This window comes from Psittacula echo (genome assembly GCF_963264785.1).
Source record: "Psittacula echo genome assembly, chromosome: 12".
Classification (NCBI taxonomy): Eukaryota; Metazoa; Chordata; class Aves; order Psittaciformes; family Psittacidae; genus Psittacula; species Psittacula echo.
Genome location: NC_137747.1, coordinates 8,874,253 through 8,892,336, shown reverse-complemented (window position 1 = coordinate 8,892,336; position 18,084 = coordinate 8,874,253). Strand labels below are relative to the sequence as shown.

The 18,084-nt window shown below is 49.6% G+C and overlaps 1 protein-coding gene across 10 annotated transcripts; it reads left to right on the top strand.

The window, feature by feature from the left end:
• The first annotated feature begins 512 nt into the window (after positions 1 to 512).
• Positions 513 to 15,032, top strand: TPD52L2 (TPD52 like 2). Of its 10 annotated transcripts, XM_080627751.1 has the most exons (9): positions 772 to 1,172; positions 1,267 to 1,385; positions 2,419 to 2,567; positions 3,423 to 3,482; positions 4,912 to 4,971; positions 8,907 to 9,008; positions 14,490 to 14,538; positions 14,624 to 14,664; positions 14,744 to 14,875. In XM_080627751.1, exons 1-8 carry the CDS (start codon positions 1,097 to 1,099, stop codon positions 14,645 to 14,647), a joined length of 639 nt encoding a protein of 212 aa, XP_080483877.1. In that variant the 5' UTR covers positions 772 to 1,096; the 3' UTR covers positions 14,648 to 14,664; positions 14,744 to 14,875. The 10 variants fall into 10 exon arrangements, with proteins under 10 accessions (XP_080483879.1, XP_080483878.1, XP_080483876.1 ...); XM_080627753.1 differs by lacking the exon at positions 772 to 1,172 and adding an exon at positions 513 to 682 and having other exon boundaries at positions 14,490 to 14,664; positions 14,744 to 15,032; XM_080627752.1 differs by lacking the exon at positions 772 to 1,172 and adding an exon at positions 513 to 682 and having other exon boundaries at positions 1,240 to 1,385; positions 14,490 to 14,664; positions 14,744 to 15,032.
• Positions 15,033 to 18,084: the final 3,052 nt, after the last annotated feature.

Below are 18,084 nucleotides of genomic sequence, written 5' to 3'. Positions count from 1 at the left end.
AAACCATTCCATGCTCCTATGGATGGGTGCATGGAAAAGGCTCGGGAATCGATGGGAGCTGGGAGGAGGCGCCGTCAGAGCAGGGTTTCATCCAGCCGGGTTATGGAGCTGGTGGGAGCGGAGCCGCAGCCCCGGGGCAGGACCGGACCCGGGCTCTGCCTCCTGCTCCGCTTCCAGCCCCGGCACAACATCACCGGGGCCAACGGGAACGGGATCCGATGCCGCCGCGTCCCCTGGGGGTGCTGCGGACACCGATCCTGGAGCCCACCCGGCAAGTACTGGGGAATACTCCAAGTGCTGTCAGGTCTACACGGGAGTCACAAACGGAGCCGCGGCCCAGCCGCCTGCCTCATTACCGGTGTTAATTAACGGGTTAATTAACGGGTTAACCACTCGGTCAATCAGCGAGCTCCCGGTCCCGGTTCAGGCCCGTACCGGTGCTGCCCCCTCCGTCCGCCAGCGCTACGGCACCCCCGCGACGTCACCCCCGCTTCCGGTGACGGGCTGCGGGCAGCCGGCGGCGGCGGAACGTGGCGCTGTTGCCGTGGCAACGCGCCCCGTGACGCCATCTCTGCGCGCCCCTCGGCGGAAGAGGCGCGGCGCTGGCAGCGTCATAGGAGGGGAGGAGGCGGCGGCCGCGGGTGGACGGGTGCGGGTGCCGCGATGGAGAATGCGAGTCAGGGTACGGGCGGCACCGGGACCGGCATCCGTGTGCCGGGGGAGGGGAGGGTACCCCGGACGGGCCGGCCCTGAGAGGGGAGGAGACGGCCCCGGTGGCTGTGATGGGCCCGGTGTGGGAGCCGCGGGCTGATGCCTTGGGGAAGGAGGCGGGCACCGGGGGTGCCATGAGGGAGAAGCGGGCCTTGTGGGCACTCGCTCTTGCTACCGAGGCCCACGGAGGGCGCTGGCGGCTCGGCTGCCCTTCCCGGGCCGGTCCCGCTCCCTCCGCCTTCCCCGGCTCGTTTCCCCTCCCCGGGCCGGTCCCTCCCCTCCGGGCTCGTCCCACCCCGCTCTCGCGTGGGCCCTGCGGGTGTTCCGCTGGCCGGTGCGGGGCGGAGGAGCTGGTCTCGCTCGCGGTGCGCGGTGCTTTTGTTGGATGCTGGCGGAGGAAACCCCGCCGGAGGTTTCTCTTCCTCTTTCTCTCCCTGCACCTTCCCCGCCGGGCTGCTCAGGTTTGCATCGCGCTGTCTGCTTGCTGGCTGCTTACTCCGTGTGCCCTCTGCTCCTTGTCTGTGGCAGATATCAACCTTAACTCTCCCAACAAAGGTCTGCTGGCCGATACCATGACAGACGTTCCCGTGGATAGCGGCGCCTCGGCCCGAGCCGCTGCACCCGAGGGGCTGACCCTGGCTGAAGAGGAGGAGCTGAGGTCTGAGCTCGCCAAGGTAACTCCTGTTTGTGAGCGGGGGCCGTGGTTCTGCTCTGCTGGGAAGGAGCAAACCCGAGCCCCGGGAGCAGGGTTCGGGTGTTAAATGCTCGAGTGCTGCAGTGCTGTTACCTTTGCGCCTCTCAGCTGATTGTTAAAGTGCACAAAGCTGGCAGAGACTTCAAACGGGGCCGTGTGTTGTGTGCTCCTTCCCGGGATGGCTGAATTTAGAGCTCTGAGGAAATAAGTGGCTTTTGATGCCATGAGCTTCGTGTAGGCTTTTAGCTCCATTTGAAGGGAGAAAACACTTTGGGGCAAGCGCTAGGCAGAGGAAACTTGGTTTTCCTTAGGAAGCCAAGACAGTGGAGCACTTAATATGGCCTCTTTTTCTACCTTTTTCTCTTAAATATCTATTACATTTATAGGTAACTATTTGTGGTGTCTGTGTGCTTTTGAAGAGCTGAGTTTGTAACGTAACAGCCTAAATTTCAGCCCCTTTTTGGGGCTTAAAGGGCAGTGTATGATCTCCATCTGAAATGTAGCGGCAGTTGTTCTGTACCACCCGAGAAGCTCCTGGTGGGGCTTTGACTTGCAAATTTTGGCAAGGGGGAACTTGGCTGCTCTGAGAGCTCGTACACATGTGGTAAAGTAGAAATGAACCCACTCTACTTGGGAGCAACTCTGGAATAGGGAGATCTCTGAGGAAAAGCTCTTTGCTGTGATGACAGGAGAGGAGAAGAGTCATAAACCAGAAACCTTCATTAATAAGGTTTGGCAGCAGATTTTTATCTGCTGTTGAAATAACAATACTAGGAGTGAGTTCTGTTAATCTGGGTGCCAGTGCAGGGACTTCCATGGACGCTTTCTTAGTTGAAGGCTGGGCTGTCAGACCTCCCGCTCCACCACCGTTCATGTTCAGTTGAATTGTGCTGTGTGTACATGACATTCCTTCCCAATTCTTTAAACTCGACTTTGAGGGAGGTAGAAAGTTGGCTCAGTTTTGAGAGTTTTGCTAAGCTGTGGTTTAAAACCAGCCTCTCCTTTTCCGTAAGGTTGAAGAAGAGATTGGCACTCTCAGGCAGGTTCTGGCTGCTAAGGAGAGGCACTGTGGAGAGCTAAAGAGGAAGCTGGGTTTGACTCCCCTGGATGGGCTGAAGCAAAACCTGTCTAAAAGCTGGCACGATGTCCAAGTCTCCAATGCGTAAGTGTTGCTGTGATACCTGTGTATTTAAAAGTGACTCTCTGGTAATGATTTCCCAGCAGCACATTCCAGGGCTCTTCCAAGCAACTGGAGGCTTTTGTTCTGGAGTAAAAGGCACTTAAGAGCAATAAATCTTTAAAGTCAGTGTCTTTATGTCAGTGTAAACAGAACTCTGGTATCTGTGATTGGTATAAACTGCTGCTGGATGCCCTTTCCCATGATGTTAGAGATCCAGCTCACCACTGGACAGTTCTGTTTGCCCATTTTCTGCCCGTTGTTTGAGGTGTAGGCAGCTGCTGCCCTGTTCTGAACCCAGGCTCAAAGAGAAGCGCAAGGAGTTTCAAAGCTCCAGTGCAGAGCTGGCTCAGAAGCTCTTTCCTGAGTCATACAGCTTGAATTCAAAAGCCTGCACTTCCTAGGGGAAAAAAACCCCTGTAATATCAGTGTGTTACACAGTCATCTCTGCCTAAAGATGTGAAATGAGACTGACCCTGAACAGGCAGTAAGGGCACAATTACTGCAGTGCTTGACAGTGCTGAAAGAACCCTGCTGTGACCCTGCAGTTGTGCCTGAGTGTCAGGGACTCACAGTGCCCATGGAGATGCTGTTCAGTCTAAAAGGCCTTGTGTAACTTAACTGGAATCTGGAGTTACTGACAGTGTGGAACTTGTAGTCACTGACAGTGCTACTGCTCAGCAGATCACTGAGCTGTTCCTCTCGCTGTTTACTCTCTCCCTTTCCCTCATTTTCCCTCCTACATCCCTGTTTCTGTTATTTCTTTGTAACTGAGATCTGTGACATTGTCTTAAAGAAATGAATATTTGAGTTATATTCATTAACACTTTCTGTTTCTAGTTATGTGAAAACATCTGAGAAACTTGGAGAGTGGAATGACAAAGTGACACAGTCTGACTTGTGAGTGCCTCCGGCTCCTCAGCAACTCGCCCTCCCTGCTGCCACTTGTCACAGGCCTCAGGGGTTCAGTGGGAGCTGGGGGCTTGTGAAGCAGGGCTGTTCCTAGCAGCATGCCTGGCTTCTGGCTGTGAGCATCCCTCCCTTGCAGAGGAGATGAGTCAATGTTACTGCTATCATCCCTCTCATGGGCTTGCTATTGCAGAAGAAAAATTCCAATCAGTTACCAGACCACATCGAGTAAAAACAAAAAGGGGGGACAGAAATCAACCCCAGTTTCCCTTTAGCTGGTTACTGAAGGTTAGACTGCTGCTATGTGTCTTATTAGTGAACCTCATCTTTAGTGTGAAATGGTTTCTCATCATTCTGGTAGGAACCAGTGTGGTTATTGCCTTTCTGTACAGTCACCTGGGAGAGATGGTGCCTGAAGGCATTTACCTGTAGCTGGAATTAGGGGCTGTGCAAACGCAAATCTCTATGTTCACTTTGAAAAGCCACCACACAATGGCTCTTCTGCATTGATGCAGGTGAGCCTCTGCTGATGTCAACACCAGAAAACCATGAATTTTAGTCTGTGTATGTACAAGCAAGTGACAAATGCAGATGAAGAGCATCTGGCTACTTCTGTTTAAACATGTCAGACCTCTGTTCATGTTAGACATGAATCATTTTGATTCCTCCTGCAAGGGAGCCCTTGAATGTTTCCTGCACTGAAAATTCTCTCTCTTCTATGTCTTGTGCTGAAGGAGATGATTATTTAACTAAGGAACACATGGATTGGGAGCATCCCATCATTAGGCAAGATGGCAGTGATCTAACTGGGGAGGGTTACACTTGTGGGTGATGTGAGATGCCTGTGATAAGTCACTCTGAGCCCTTCTGAGTGTTGTCTGAGCTGGTAGCAGACACTTTCTGTAGTACTCGAGTTAGTTCTGTATCTCCAGTGATAATTCTCGCACCATACTGGTTTGGATGTAGGGAAACATGATGTCTAAAGATTATGAAACAAAGTTTAGCTGTTTGTCCAGGTCACTCTATCAGTAAACTGCAACTTTGGGTGCAGCAGGCAGAGTTTTTTGGCCTTGTGCTCAGTTTGCTGCTCTCTGCTTGTAATACAGCACTGTCTGTAGCATGTAGGGAGGGAGCAGGAGATGTGGAGTCTTTCAATTCCTGACACCTCGGAGCTGCAGGCTTCGTTTCTCTGCTGTGTTTGGATGTGCTTAAATAAGAAAGAAACTGGGGCTTCGGTGTCTCCCTGCCTCAAACAGCAGCTCTTCTCCTTCTGGCTGTAGCACAGAAGGGGGGAAGCTATTGCTGGAGAAGTAAAGCTTGTGGTAATGTGAGTGTAAAGAGACAGTCATGATGTGGCAAGTGTCAGAAGAAGCATCTGTAGTGAACTTGGCTCTGTGTCTAACCCCCATTGTGTTTGTAGATATCTTTCAGCCAGCAGCACACTGGAGGACTGGAATGAAAAATTAACTCAATCAGAAGCGTGAGTGTCTTAACCTTGAGTGTTAACAACTGCTTTCATGACAGTCTGCTGCCCTAACGCTCTGTGCCCCTGCTCGCAGGCCTCTGCTTTGACTAGATCTGTGTAAACATTTCTCTCTTTTAGCTTTTGCTTTTTTTAACCCAATAAAGGCCTCTGCAGGGAGAGGGAGCTTTTCCTCAGGTCAGTGCTTGAATGGTTTCATTGTGGTCCATGTAGGGAGGGAAACCACTGGGTAGCTGAGACCTGCAATGTCACACCTTGTATCTTCAGCTGATGAGCTATGGAATAGCCAGACTGATCTCTTCTTGTTACCCTCAGTGTGCTTTGCAGGTAGCAGGAGCTTTTCCTTTTGCTGTGGTAGCGGATGAGAACAAATAGAGCTGTGATGTCCAAAGGAGCTGTTCTGTCATGTTGGGGCCCCAAATGGACTTGAACAGCTTAAACCTCACAGCGGTTCCACTCCATTTGTTGGCTGTGAAGGTTTCTTGGCTGAGAAGGTCTCTTAGCTGTGCTTTTAGTAAATGCCTGGGATTAAATTCTCATCTGGACTAAATTATGGAACTTGGCCTTTGTCCTTCTCACTGCATCTTTCCCACAGTGCATGGGACAGTCCTCTGCAGTGGGAGCAGGTAGATAGCGTTGTTTTCTGAACTGATTTAAACCAGGGAAGGTAGGTCTGAGGCAAGCCAGCTTGTCCTGTTCTCTGGAGCGCATGAAATTCAGTCCTTTGAGCTGGTCTGTTCTTGGCACGGTGTGTGAATAGGAGCTTTTCTTCCTAAGACAGCTGAAAGATGAGCAGAGATAAAAAGTAGGGGTATCAGAATAAAGCTTTCAAGTATGCAGGTCTACTTCCAGCATTCCCTCTATGTTTCCTAGATGAAGAAGGTGTAAATTGTCACTGTTTCACTTGCTAACTAGAATGACCTTGGGTTTTCTGCTTGCTGACAGTGAGGCTGACTCCAGCAGTGTTTAATCAGAGTTCCTGTCTGGGTGTGCCTGTTAGAGTGGAAACCTTCTGGTTCTGTTTCCTTGTAGTTAATGGGTGCCAGAATGTGGAGGAAACGTGCTTTTGTAGAGCACTTTGAGGTCTGAATAGCTGTGGCACACCAGTTTTCCTGCTTGCTTTGGCACTAGACAGAGTGACAATTCATGCTAGCAAGGTAGGTGCTGGTTAAAATGGAGAGGTGAGTGGGATTGAAGGAAGGTTCCAGAAAACAGAGTTTCTACTTCCTTTATCTAAAGCTCAGTAAATGTTAAGAGTAGGGTTCAAGAAATCCAAGGATGAGGTTTTATTCTTATATTTTGGAGGGTTTTTTATGCAAATGCATCCTCTTTCCTGTTTTGGAGCTTCTCTGCATTAGGAGTGACTGAACTGGGACTGGGTCTGACTTGTGATCTGCTGCTTTGGTGCACTGCTGCATTTCCTGGTCCATTGCCATTCCTGGCCACAGGCTTGTCCTCTGACACAAATCAGCCCAGGCTGCCCCCAGCTCCAGTTTCATCATAGCCAGGACACAAGATGACTTAAGGGGTTTGTGTACCTGGCCTGAGAACACAAATGGTGTTGGCTGGAGAAGAGCAAGTGAGAGGAAACTGGTATTAATGCATAAAGGAGGATTTGAGGGTGCAGGTCTGGCTTCTCCCCATCAGGGTTTATAGGTCTATGAAATGTGTCAATACCACAGGATGAACACCACCAGGGAGAGATCAGTTCTATGGCTTCTGCTGAGCCAGTTGCCTCTTAGTAAAGCAAGGTGTTAAGCAGAGCTTACATTTATTACTCCCAGATCTGGATCATTGTGCTTTGTTGTGATGCTGAGGGAAGGAAGGGAGTGAGTGTGAATTTAAAGCCATGGCAAACCCATCCCTGCCGCTTGCAGGAGAGTTGTTGTGACTTCTAGGTCAGGGCTGGGTGCAGTTAAGTTGCATTAAAGTCTTGTATAATCAGCTCCCTGTTGTCGCAGGCTCAGTTCCACATGTGTGTCTGGTGGCAGTTCTGGGTTGAAGAGCTTCTGAGCTGCGCTTCCCTGGCTCTGCCTCCTGTGTTGCAGTGATGGAGGTGTGGGTGTGTGGTGGGGAGCTGTGGATGCAGCACTAGGCTGCTGAGCTGATCTGCCTGCTGCTCTTTTGTGTTCTTCCAAGTCTGTATTTCAGCTGGATCATTTCCTTGATCTACATTTCTGTGTCAGCACAAGCAGCCATGCTGGCATCATAAAGGAGCAGCACTTGAGTGTCAGATCTTCAGTTATCTTAAGAACACTGCTGTCAAGGGTGGAAAATACAGTTGGGAAATCTTTGCTCTTTATCTGCTGAAGCCAGACATAATACCTGGAAGTCTGCAGTGTATGCATGGCCTGATGGTGTCCTCTCAGTCTGTAAGCACTGCCCTCATTGCTGCTCTGGTGCTCAGTGCTCATCTCAGAGTTGAGTGCCAAGCAGGGGTAGGGTCAACACTTCAGTGAGCATGAGGTCTTCAATGTTTGTTGTGCAGCTGTAAATCAAATCCCGTGACAGGACTCAGCTGGGGAGGAGCCTGAGTGCTAAAGGCAGGGATTGAGACTGAGATCCTCCTCTTCCAAAGCAGCTTTAGTCCTCGGGTTCAAACGCAGTGCAATAAGAAGACCTGTATAAGAGCAGGCAGCGTTGATGCTGACCAGTTCACTTCTAAATTGACCAGGGATGACTACTTGCACAAGATTGTGCTGTGGAGAAGCAGTATTGAGGCCTTGCTGTTGGGGCACCCTCAGGTAATTCTGGAGTCCCTGATTCAAGAAGAATTACTCTGAAAAATGTGTAGGTTTCAGGAGCAGGAAGAGGGAAGGTGAAGTTGATGCAGTATTGCCCTGTTCTGTGTAAGTCTTATGTACATTCTTGATTCAGAAACACTTGGCTGTGGTCTTAAACATAAGACCCCCACAAACCAACATGTGATTGGTATTGCTTGAACCCAGTTCAGCTGCTCTTGCCTGTGCTTCTGTCTGGAGAGAATAAGGTGCAACTAAATCAGCTCTTATCACAGTGCTTTTAGCCTTGGGAGCTCAGGCATGAGAGAGAACATCGGGCTGTTTATGGTGCCCTTCTCCTAAACATCCCAGTCAGGCAGAGAAAATAATCTCAAGATGAAAGATTTGGAATGAGAAAACTTGGCTTAAATTGAGGCACTCATAAAAAACAAGACTCGGGTTAGAAAACAACTTGAGGAATGCCATTAATGTAGCTGTTGGTCACTAACTGGGGAATAGCCTAGAGAGATGAGTTAATGAAAGTGGCTCAAAGACTCTTGGCTCCTGAGATCAGTCTCACCTGAAGGACACAAAGGTTCTCAAGTATCTGTCTCCTCCAGCTCTGCCACAAACTCACATGTAATCAGCTGACAAATACAGGCTGATCTCTTACGTACTGTGGTTAATGGTAACTGATGGGAAACTTCTCTACCAATTTATTTCTAACCTGCAGTTGTAGAGATAATGCTGTTTCCTGCATTTGTTTACTATACAGCAATCCTGCCTCTTCCCTCTATAAGCTAACGCTACAACAAGCACTGTACCTTCTTCAAGCCTGCAAGGGTGTTACGGAATAGCTTCCTAGACTTATTTTCTCAAGGTGACCAAAAGGTAGTAGTAGAGCAACTGGGATATGATGCCATGGTATTAGAATTTCCATGAGAAAGATGGGGTTTGGGGTTTGCTTTGTGAATGCTTATCAGATTTCAGAACATCAGGTCAAAATGGTGAAGTGAGTGTAGAGAGAGGTTAATCCTGCACTCTTTAAGACATACCCAAGACTGGAAGAGGCTCTTTCAGTGCAGGCAGGGCTGCTCACTAACCTGGCTTCTCCCCTTTAATACGGGCTCCTTTTTCAAAATGGGGGGATGCTTCTTGCTTCCAAATCCTCCTCGTTGGTTCAGTGTGTGATTTACTTTTGTTTCTGTTTAGTTACAAGAAGACCCAGGAAACCCTTTCCCAGGCAGGCCAGAAGACTTCAGCAGCCCTGTCCAATGTAGGCTCTGTTATCAGCAGGAAACTTGGCGACATGAGGTAAGATTTCTGTGCTGGCCTCTGGTGCTTTGATCTTGGTTTCAAACAATAATGAGACTTTAGACCATAACCAGGCTTTTCACCATGTTGTCTGCTTAGTGGGCAGCACATTGCTGCTGAGGGACTACCTTCTGCTGTGTGGCCCTGTATCACATAGTTTAGAACACTTTAAATGCTTATTAAAGACTCATTGACGGGACAAAACCTGTTCTAAGGCATTTAAGTTTGCTGTTGCTTAGGAGAACTGACAGAACGTTTTTAGCAGCCTTCCCCCTTTTACTGTCATATGGTTTCAGAGCAGCTTTTACATCATATGGAAGAAACTAGTATTAAAGCTTACCTTTAACACTGTTCCTGGGTTATGGGGTGTTAACTGTTTAGGATTAGGAAAGGTTCATCTCTCCTGTGCTTTGTCGTGCTTTAAAATGAGGCAAAGTCTTCATCTGATGCAGTTTCAAGCCCCATGTGTTTCTGCAGAGAGGGGCAGTGTGCCTTGCAGGCACAGTTATGTCATCTTTATTGGAAGATATAAATTGATGCACAAAATCATGACAACATTAAGAATGTCTTTGTTGTGGTTGGTGGCTCTCTGGATTCCCTAAGCACATCACCACTGAGGTACCTGCAAGTTTAAACCTCTCCGAGTTGGAAAGTGGAGGCTGGTTCCTGTGGCTGCTGGGTGAGGTTCTTACTCGGAGTTTCTCAGCTGGACCAGGTTGAAGGTTAAATGAGTGATTTACCTGATCTTCAGACATTGAAGTGCTTGATGGTAACATCCAGAACACCTTTCTTGGGATTAAGAGCTAATTCTGAATACACAACCTGTCTAGGTTACAAAGGAAGTATTTCTTAGAGCTTGTATTTACTGTGATGTACCAGCCCTTGCACTGAATGGGTAGCTGTTGTTCTTTGTAGGGCATTTCCCATTCCACTGTGGCTGGGAGTATCCAAGTGGTAAGAACTTGTTGGCCTCTGATCACACAGTGCTGATTTATTGTAGTTCTGTCCTCAGTGAGTTATTTACTGTGTTCCTGCAGGGTGTTCTTGGTGTTTTCAGTAGCTCACTTCTCTGAATCTGGCAGAGGCCAAGCTGGCTTCCTGCCCTTCCCACTATGCAAGGCTGAACTTTTTTTTCCTGGAAACTACCTCGTCTGCTGGAAGGGGGGGATTTACATGTCATCACAAGTAGACTGCAGATCCTGGAGCAAGATGAGGTGGTAACTCATTTTGCTATACCAATAAGTGAAGTCATCTTGTGCCTGATCTCTGTGGTCTGGTCAGGCTGTTGTGGGATGAGAACTGTGCTTTTTTTGGACCAGATGGGGAACTCCTGAACCAGCGTTGCCATCAGAAGAAGCCGTTTCCAGCAGGCTTGGTCCTGCCTGTTATCTTCTGACTGGGACAGCCCAGATCACCAAAGAGCTACGGGAATGTTTGTGCCATCCCGAGGCAAGGCAATGGAGGGAGGGGATGCATGGCTGAGTGAGGAGGGCTCCTGTTGCTCCTGGTGACACAGCTGGCCTGACATGGTCACCGTGACAACTGCCTGTGTCATCAGCAGCCCTACAGACAAGGCAGGCCTTTGCAGCAGTGGTGCTGCTCAGCATTAATCACCAGTTTAAACATCTGCATTCCTTCTTATAGCTGATACCTTGGGTGATGTGGTGGGAAACAAAGGCAGCTTCTGCCTTATCACCTGGGGATCCCTGCCAAAGTTATCTCAGCTTTGTATATGTGTGGGAACACAGTAATGAGGCTTTGTTCCTTTCGGTTTCTCTGTGTGCATATGAACAGACTTCTGTCCCCTGTGCTGCACTCATGTCTTGATATTCCTGATTCTGAGTAAGGTTTAGCTCTGAGCACAAGTTGCTGCAGGCAGTACCCCACTTCCTACCCTTACCAGGTGAAACTTTGGTGTTCTGATGTGTGCTCAGAGCTGATGAGGAGTGAAGTCTGTTGTATGGTGATCACTTCTCTGACCGAGCGGGGATGATCTCTGTGCTCAGAGAATCTCTGTTCCAGTCCTCACAGCCTACGCTGCAACCTCTGTTACTGTACTTTGTTTTCTTCTTGCCCTACAAATTCACTTGTGAAGCAGCTTTATTTTCCATCACTGGAAGTGTGGAGATAACAGAAGGGATTTCCTTGTTTAGTCAGCCTTCACCGGTTGATAAATGCAAGGAAGGCGTAGGCATAATTCCATTAAAAATCCTTGGACCATAATGCTGTTAAATACAAGTAATGTGTCCCTGGGTTAAATCTTCAGGGTCGCTGTGTCCTGGTCAAAATGATTTTAAGTGCTGTAGGTGTGGATTGTAAGGAGACACTGTGAAGTTAATGTGTAACTGCATTAGTGCTGTTGCTCTATTAGATTGCCTGGAGGGGAGAAGAAGGAGCTTCATTAGTGGGTGGAATATAATCAAATCTTGGCCAATTCAGCTTTTTCTGCTATCTCCACTTACAGTTAAGAAGTAAATTGGCTTCTGGACATTATGTCCCTGCACTTTACTGAGCCCAGTAAACTGCACAATGGGAAGTGTTTTATTTCTGTGGAGAACAGCTTGTTTGTGTGTTTGCTTCCACCGATACACTTTGTGTTGTCTGAAGTTTGCTGCTGTGCATTATACTACAAGCAAATTCATTAGGAAATGGTTGCCTCAGCCCCAAATTCCTGAATTTATGTCCACTTTAAATCCTTATGGAAGAAGAAGGGTTACTGCCAGGTTGAAGCCGAGATGCTTGTGGTATTGCATACAGAGTAGCACGGTGCGTGGATAAGTGTTATCTATGTTCTCCTTTAAGCAAAGTAAGTGGGAAGTTAACTTATTTCACATACAAAGACAGCATTTCAAGGAGTCTCCTTGCCAAAGAGCCGACTGGGGTGCTTGGGGAGATGGGACCACAGAGCCGAACATCTTTGCTCTGCCTGTCAGGAAAGGCCCTTGTGCTCCTTGCCAAGTACTTCAGATCCAGCTTGCCATGACTGCTTCCTGCTGCAGAGACGAAAAGTACATTAAGTGGAATCAAACGCTGCTCCTGGTAGGAAAAGCCCCTTCAGAGCATCCTGCTGGTTGTACTAGGAGAAGTAGGAAACCTTGGTCTGTTATTCTGGACTACAGAGCTGCTCCTGCACTGCAAAATCATACATGGAAATCTGGTAACCTGGTGGGCAATAGTTTGCACCTAAAAGTGGGCAACCAGGTTATGGAGTCAATAGGACACCTTTTATCCAGATACTCTTTATCTTTATTGCACTGCAATGTGTTTGTTCTCTGAGCTGTAACTTTGACATCTGCAGGCTTGGCAAGGTAACGTGCAGGTATCCCATGCCAGTTCCAGTTACACAAGTTCTTGACCAGAAGTCCCTAGCAATGCTGTCTTTGTGTGAGAGCCCATGGGGGGAAACAGGGGCAGGAGATGTGTTTATTCCTTGGTAAACCCTTCCATTTAGGCAAACATGCTCTAAAAAGCATAAAATCAATGAGAGCAATGACATGGGGTAGGGGCAGTGTTGGGGTTTGTACACTCAGCTCTTCCCCTCCCCAGCACTGCAGCTCTTGAGTTGCTGTAGGTGCTGGTATTGTTCTCTGGACAACAGCTTGGCTTGAGTTAACGCAAAGCAGTTGGTGTTGTGCCTGTTGCTGTGATGTATTTGGAGAGGCTTCCTCCTGGGCACCTGACCTTGCTGTCCCATGATCCTGTGACCGTGCCCCTGCATGGAGTGTTTAGCTCTGCACAAGTGTCTGACTGTTGCTTCCTTTTCCCTCTGCTGCCGGTGGCTTCTCGCAGGGCTCACCCCTTCTCCAATTCCTTTAGGTAAGATTCTCTTCCAGGCTCAGAAAAGAGCCATCTGGTTCTGTGCCAGGCCCTTGCAGGCATTAAAGGGGATGCTGATGATTTAAGCCTTGCCTGCACTTGTAACACAGATTGAGAAACCTACCACAAACCAGTGCTCTGTAATTGACTTTTGTATCACTGGTGGAGTTGGCAGTTAAATACTCGTGCTTACTGCCGTGTATCTGGAAAACTAAGCTCTGGGTTGAAAATAAGGGAAGAAAGGGCTGGATTTTACCACTTGGGTTGTCCGCAGCAGCCTGTGTGTGGACAGAAGGTGCCTCAGAACCTGCTTTTGCGCCGTGTCAGTCTAAATCTGTCATTTAACTTTTCCCTCCTTCCCTCTAACGCTTCCGAGTAGCAGTTACTCCATTCGCCACTCCATCAGTATGCCAGCCATGAGGTAATGTAGCAGCTCCTGTGTTTCCAGAGTGGGATTGGTGGGAAGGTGCAGCTGAGCCTGTCATTGTTGGGGTTTCGGTCTGATTTTACAGCTGGTTCCCTTCTTAAGCAAACCCCACTTGCTTATGGGGTAACCACATCCTGCAGGTTGAGTAACTCCGGGTGGGTTTTTACCCAATCTCTGCTCTATGGCTATTGTCACCTTGCACTAAGTGCAGTGGTGTCACTGTACCGAAGTCTAGTTGAAATACCCAGCTTCCAGAGGTCCCTGAAGGGCAGGGATTAGTCCTCCCCTCACAACATGTGCCATGGTTGTTGCTGATACCAAGATGAATCCAAACTCAACTTCTGTCTCCAGCCTGGAAGCTCAGCGCCCTTCTCAGTGTGCCCTTGGCGTGCTTTAGGTGATGGTCTCCTTGCAGGACAAACGTGAGCCAGGGCTGGATGAGGCCCCCAGAAACCCTCTCTGTGTTCATCCTCATTCCAGATGGATGGAGGTTATTGTATGGGTGCAAATATAAAGTGGTTCTTTGGAACAGAAATAACTGAGATGAGGCTCCTGCAGCCTGGCCTGGGGAGAGCAGCTCTGAATGAGTAATTGCCTGATCCGAGTGCTCCCTACTGAGCATTGCACTGGAATTGGTCACAAACAAAGCAGTTTGTTGGGTTGTCAAACCACTGACCTGGATTTCTGTGCTTGAGATATGAAATCCTCTGATTAATTCCTTACGTTGAGTTTTATGGCCTTTTCCTGATGTGAACAATCACTCCTGTAGTAATAAACCTGCCCATAGGTACAGGCACATGGCCCTTCCGCTTCCTGCCCATGGGATGGAATATGGGAAACTGAAATCTGTGTTTTAACCCCTTTCCAGCTTTTCCTTTCCATTATTTAAGGCAGTTTGCTTTCAGTTGGAAACCTGTAAAACCAAGAGCTAGTTCTCAACAAATCGGGCATGCATTCTCTAGTGAACTAGGGCTTGTTTCCTTCAACGCTTTAACTCGAGCAGTGGCATAAATGTTCTCCTTTGGAGTCCGTGTGTGGTCTTCTTGTGTGGTGTGCCTGAGATTTGTGCCCAAGGCTGAGTGGAGCTGAGGGGATGCTCTGGATGGAGCTGGGGGTGCTCTGTGTGCTCTTGTCCCTGCGTGGGAATGGCCAGAGCCATTCACACAGTGTGATTTGATGCAGAAGTGACTTGTTCTGATTTATTCTTTTTTTTTTTTTCCCCATCTCCTTTCTTCAAGGAATTCTGCAACCTTCAAGTCATTTGAAGATAGAGTTGGGACCATAAAGGTAACCATCTGCTTTGTCTTGCAAACACAGAGTGTGAAGCCTTATGCAGAAACTTTAATTTCTGCGATGTTTTCCTTCTATTCAGGCAAATGGCCTCTCAGATATGTGAAGTCTTTGCTCAAGAAGGTGACCTTGGCAGGGGGGAAGTGACTTGATATTCTCAGTGCTGCTTTCTCCTTGTCCTGACTCTCTCCTCTCCTTTCAGTCCAGAATGGTGGGCAGCAGGGAAAACAGCACCGATGGCCTCCACTCCCCCTCGGGAGCTGGGGACCAACCTCCACAAGACAACGCTCCCTTCTAGACCCATGATGTGGCTTTGCACGGCTGTGCACGACTCCGAGCCACCTCCTCCCTCCCAACCCTTCCCAACAGCCACAACACACGCGCCTCCGCGAAGGGGCTGAGCGCCAGTTTTGGAGAGATCCATCGTTCGTTCATAGACACTGCTGCTGGAGCTGAGTCAAATAAAGAGAATGCAAAGTTTTGTACACAAATACTATTTTACACTAAAGTTTGTAGGTGAAATGTATCCCTGCTGTCCTTTTGGGAGAGCGGGGATGGTGCAGTTTCCATTGAGTAGCTCAGAAATGCCACTTGGCATAGATCAAACCGGTTTTCCCCATGTCTGATGTCACTTGCAGCGTGAGGAGGGCAGTTATTGGAGAAGCCAAGTGCATGGGTAGCTTAGCTTCAGCTTCTGGTTGTGTCCTCTGGGCGCGGGGCTCGTCACACAGCTCCCCATAGCTCCCAGGCTTCTCCTGTTACTGCTTGCTCAGCTCTCATTGGAGTAGTGTGGTAAATGGGGTCAACAGTTGGGTTCTTTTCTGGGCTCCCAAAAGGGAAACTTCACTCAGCAGCTGCCTCGTTGTTACACTAATGCTCGAGCTTTAAGGAAACTCAAACCCTTTATTTTTAAATGCAACAAAACTTTAAATAAATAAAGCTTAAAAGGAAAGAAAACTCCATCAGAAGCTTTGGCATCGTGTTAGGGACCCGCTCCCTTGGCCTCAGGCTGCCTCGCAAGCCTTACATCACCACCTGCTTTACTTGTTCACGGTTTTATTTCTATAGAGAAGACTACAAGGGGAATAAAGCTGGATGTTGAGCCCTGGAGTTTTGCATCCTACACTAGCAGCATGCTTAGCAGCTGGTTCTTGCATTAAACTCTGCGGTGCACTCTGTTTTGCTGAGTGTATGAAACTTGCTTCTCCCTTCTCAGCTGATGCCTTTGCTCTTGGAGGAGGAATTGCTGAAGGCTGCTGGTTACAAAGGCTGTCTCTAGCACTATGGATGCTGTTGGAGGACTCTGCTCTCTGAGGGCTCCTCCTGGTACCTCCCACCACGACTGGATGGGGTTTTCAGTTGGAAGCCCCAGCTCTCATCTCGGTTTACAGCACTGGCAGAGAGTGATGGAGCTCAACCAGCGCTGGGATTTTTTGCTCTGTTCACGTCCAGCTTCCTTGCTCAGGAGCTGAAAAATACCTGAGTTTTCTTCTAGAGGCCTGATCTCATTGTAGGCAAGGTGCCTCCACGTAGAAATACCTAGAGTGAGCAATTGTGTGCCTTAGAGGCGAAGTGGGACTTACTCAGGTCTTTAGGCTTGTTGATGTACATATCTCCGTAGCGGTAGCGGTTTATCACCCCGGAGGGACTGAACCCCCTCTGACCCTTTCGAGAAGCAAGTTTTGACACTTACCTGCAGATTCATCTGTTTCCCTCACCCTCTGCAGCCCTGGGGACACAGGATGGAAGCCTGGGAGGTGGATGTGCTGGTGGGAGGTGGATTCAGTGCTGCTCCCCTGCGAGGAGCGATGCCGGTGGAACTGGGACTGCTGGATTTGGGTGTTGAACTGTTTCTCTTTCTAGATAAAGACTGAGGAAACTTGTCAATAAAGCATCCCTTTGGGAGAAAATGGGCTGAATGCGCTTGTCTTGTTCTGTCTAACAGTGCTCTGCTCCCGGCTGTGTGTTGTGAGTGTGTCAGTCAAATAACTGCTGGCAGCAGCTTGAGGTGAGAAGGAACGCAGATATTCCATCCTCCAGCTTGTCTCTTGGCTCTGGATGCTTTCTAGGGAAGGGATGCACTAAATAACGCAGTCTGATGTTGATGCTGGATGCCAGCTGCTTCCTGATCCATACCTGTGCTCAACCCCGGGCTGGGCAGCTCCAAGCCCCTGTCTCACCACTGCTGCCTTTCCTGCTTCCCCACAGCACTTCCTTGCGCTGGGAGCGTGGGACCGGGGTCGCAGCAGTAACCTTGGCAGCTGGGGCTCGGGTTGATGCTGTGATGCCTCAGGGAATCGGTTTCTTGGAAGCTCTGGCAGTCGCTACTGCTTTAAGCAGCAGGATGCAGGGGAGTGGTGAATGTATGGAGCTGTATGGGGTTGGGAGCTGCTATTAAATACACAGGGGCAGAGAGGGAGGCCAGCAGAGCTCTGTGGCTGTTCCATGTGCTGTTCTGAGAGTAAGGATGATGCCTGGTTTGAGGGAGCTGCCTGGGGGTGAGCCATTAACACGCACTTTATCCTTGTGGATGCAAGCAGCCAGGGCTGGCCTATGGGAGCTGGGTTGGGCTCAGTGTCTCTTCTTGGGTGCAGGCTCTGCGCAAGGGATCCGCAGATGGTGTTTTGGAGGGGAACAGGTACCGAGTGTCCTCCAGAGCTGGGGATGGGGACTCAGCAGCCAAGGGAGCAAGGAGATGATGGGTGATGAACGGTGATGACGCTGTTGGTAAATGGGATTCATTTGTTTCTTCAGACCATGAGTCAGAGGCAGGGACGGGAAAGGCCATTGGAGCCGTTTGGAGGGGGTCCCACTCCTGGGGTGAGCTGTGGTGCCTGGGCAGCGTTCCCACACCGGCACCAGGGTCAGTGGTTCCAGGACACGCTGGGTAGGGGGAAATGGGGTTTTCAGCCCTGGTGGGAAGCGGCAGCATTCCCCAGGGAGCAGGCAGGAGAGCCAGGAAACATGAGCATCTGGGAAAACCAGATGCAGGAGCCTAAACCCCTGTTTTGCTCTAATTGTAAGTGCTTGCTTGTTCGTTACAAGGAACTGTGTACAAATGAACAAGGAGCACTGTGCCCCTGGGGTACACAAGAGCCGTGAGCAGCACCCGAGAGCAAGTGCAGTGATGAGGGTGCTGCTCAAATCTGGTTTAACCCCCAGGGTCGATGCACGGGAGTGCTGGGTGCTGAGCACCTGGACACCATCTGGAAAGGCAGCAAGCAGCCTGGGCTGCAGCCCAAAGGTGATGTGCTGGTCCTGTGCCCCAATCTGCTGCTGCACCCCCAGACCCACTGCAGCCCCCCAAACCCTCTGCAGCTCTCTCCATCCCTGCTGCAGCCCCTCTGCAGTCCCCTCATCACCTCTGCATCCTCCCAGCGTCCCCCCATTGCTGGTGGAGCCCCCAAAACCCTCTTGCCACAGCCCCCCTGCATCCCCATCCCTTCTGCAGCCCCTCTGCAGTCCCCCCATCACCTCTGCATCACCCCCAACCCCACTGCAGCCCCCCTGCATCTCCATCGCTTCTGCAGCCTCTCTGCACTG

Excerpts from the sequence above, each read along its gene's own strand:
- TPD52L2 (XM_080627750.1), top strand. The coding sequence starts at position 1,097 with ATGCTGGCGGAGGAAACCCCGCCGGAGGTTTCTCTTCCTCTTTCTCTC. Across the intron at positions 3,483-4,911 it reads AAAGTGACACAGTCTGACTT|ATATCTTTCAGCCAGCAGCA; the intron begins GTGAGTGCCTCC and ends TTGTGTTTGTAG. Across the intron at positions 4,972-8,906 it reads AAATTAACTCAATCAGAAGC|TTACAAGAAGACCCAGGAAA; the intron begins GTGAGTGTCTTA and ends GTTTCTGTTTAG.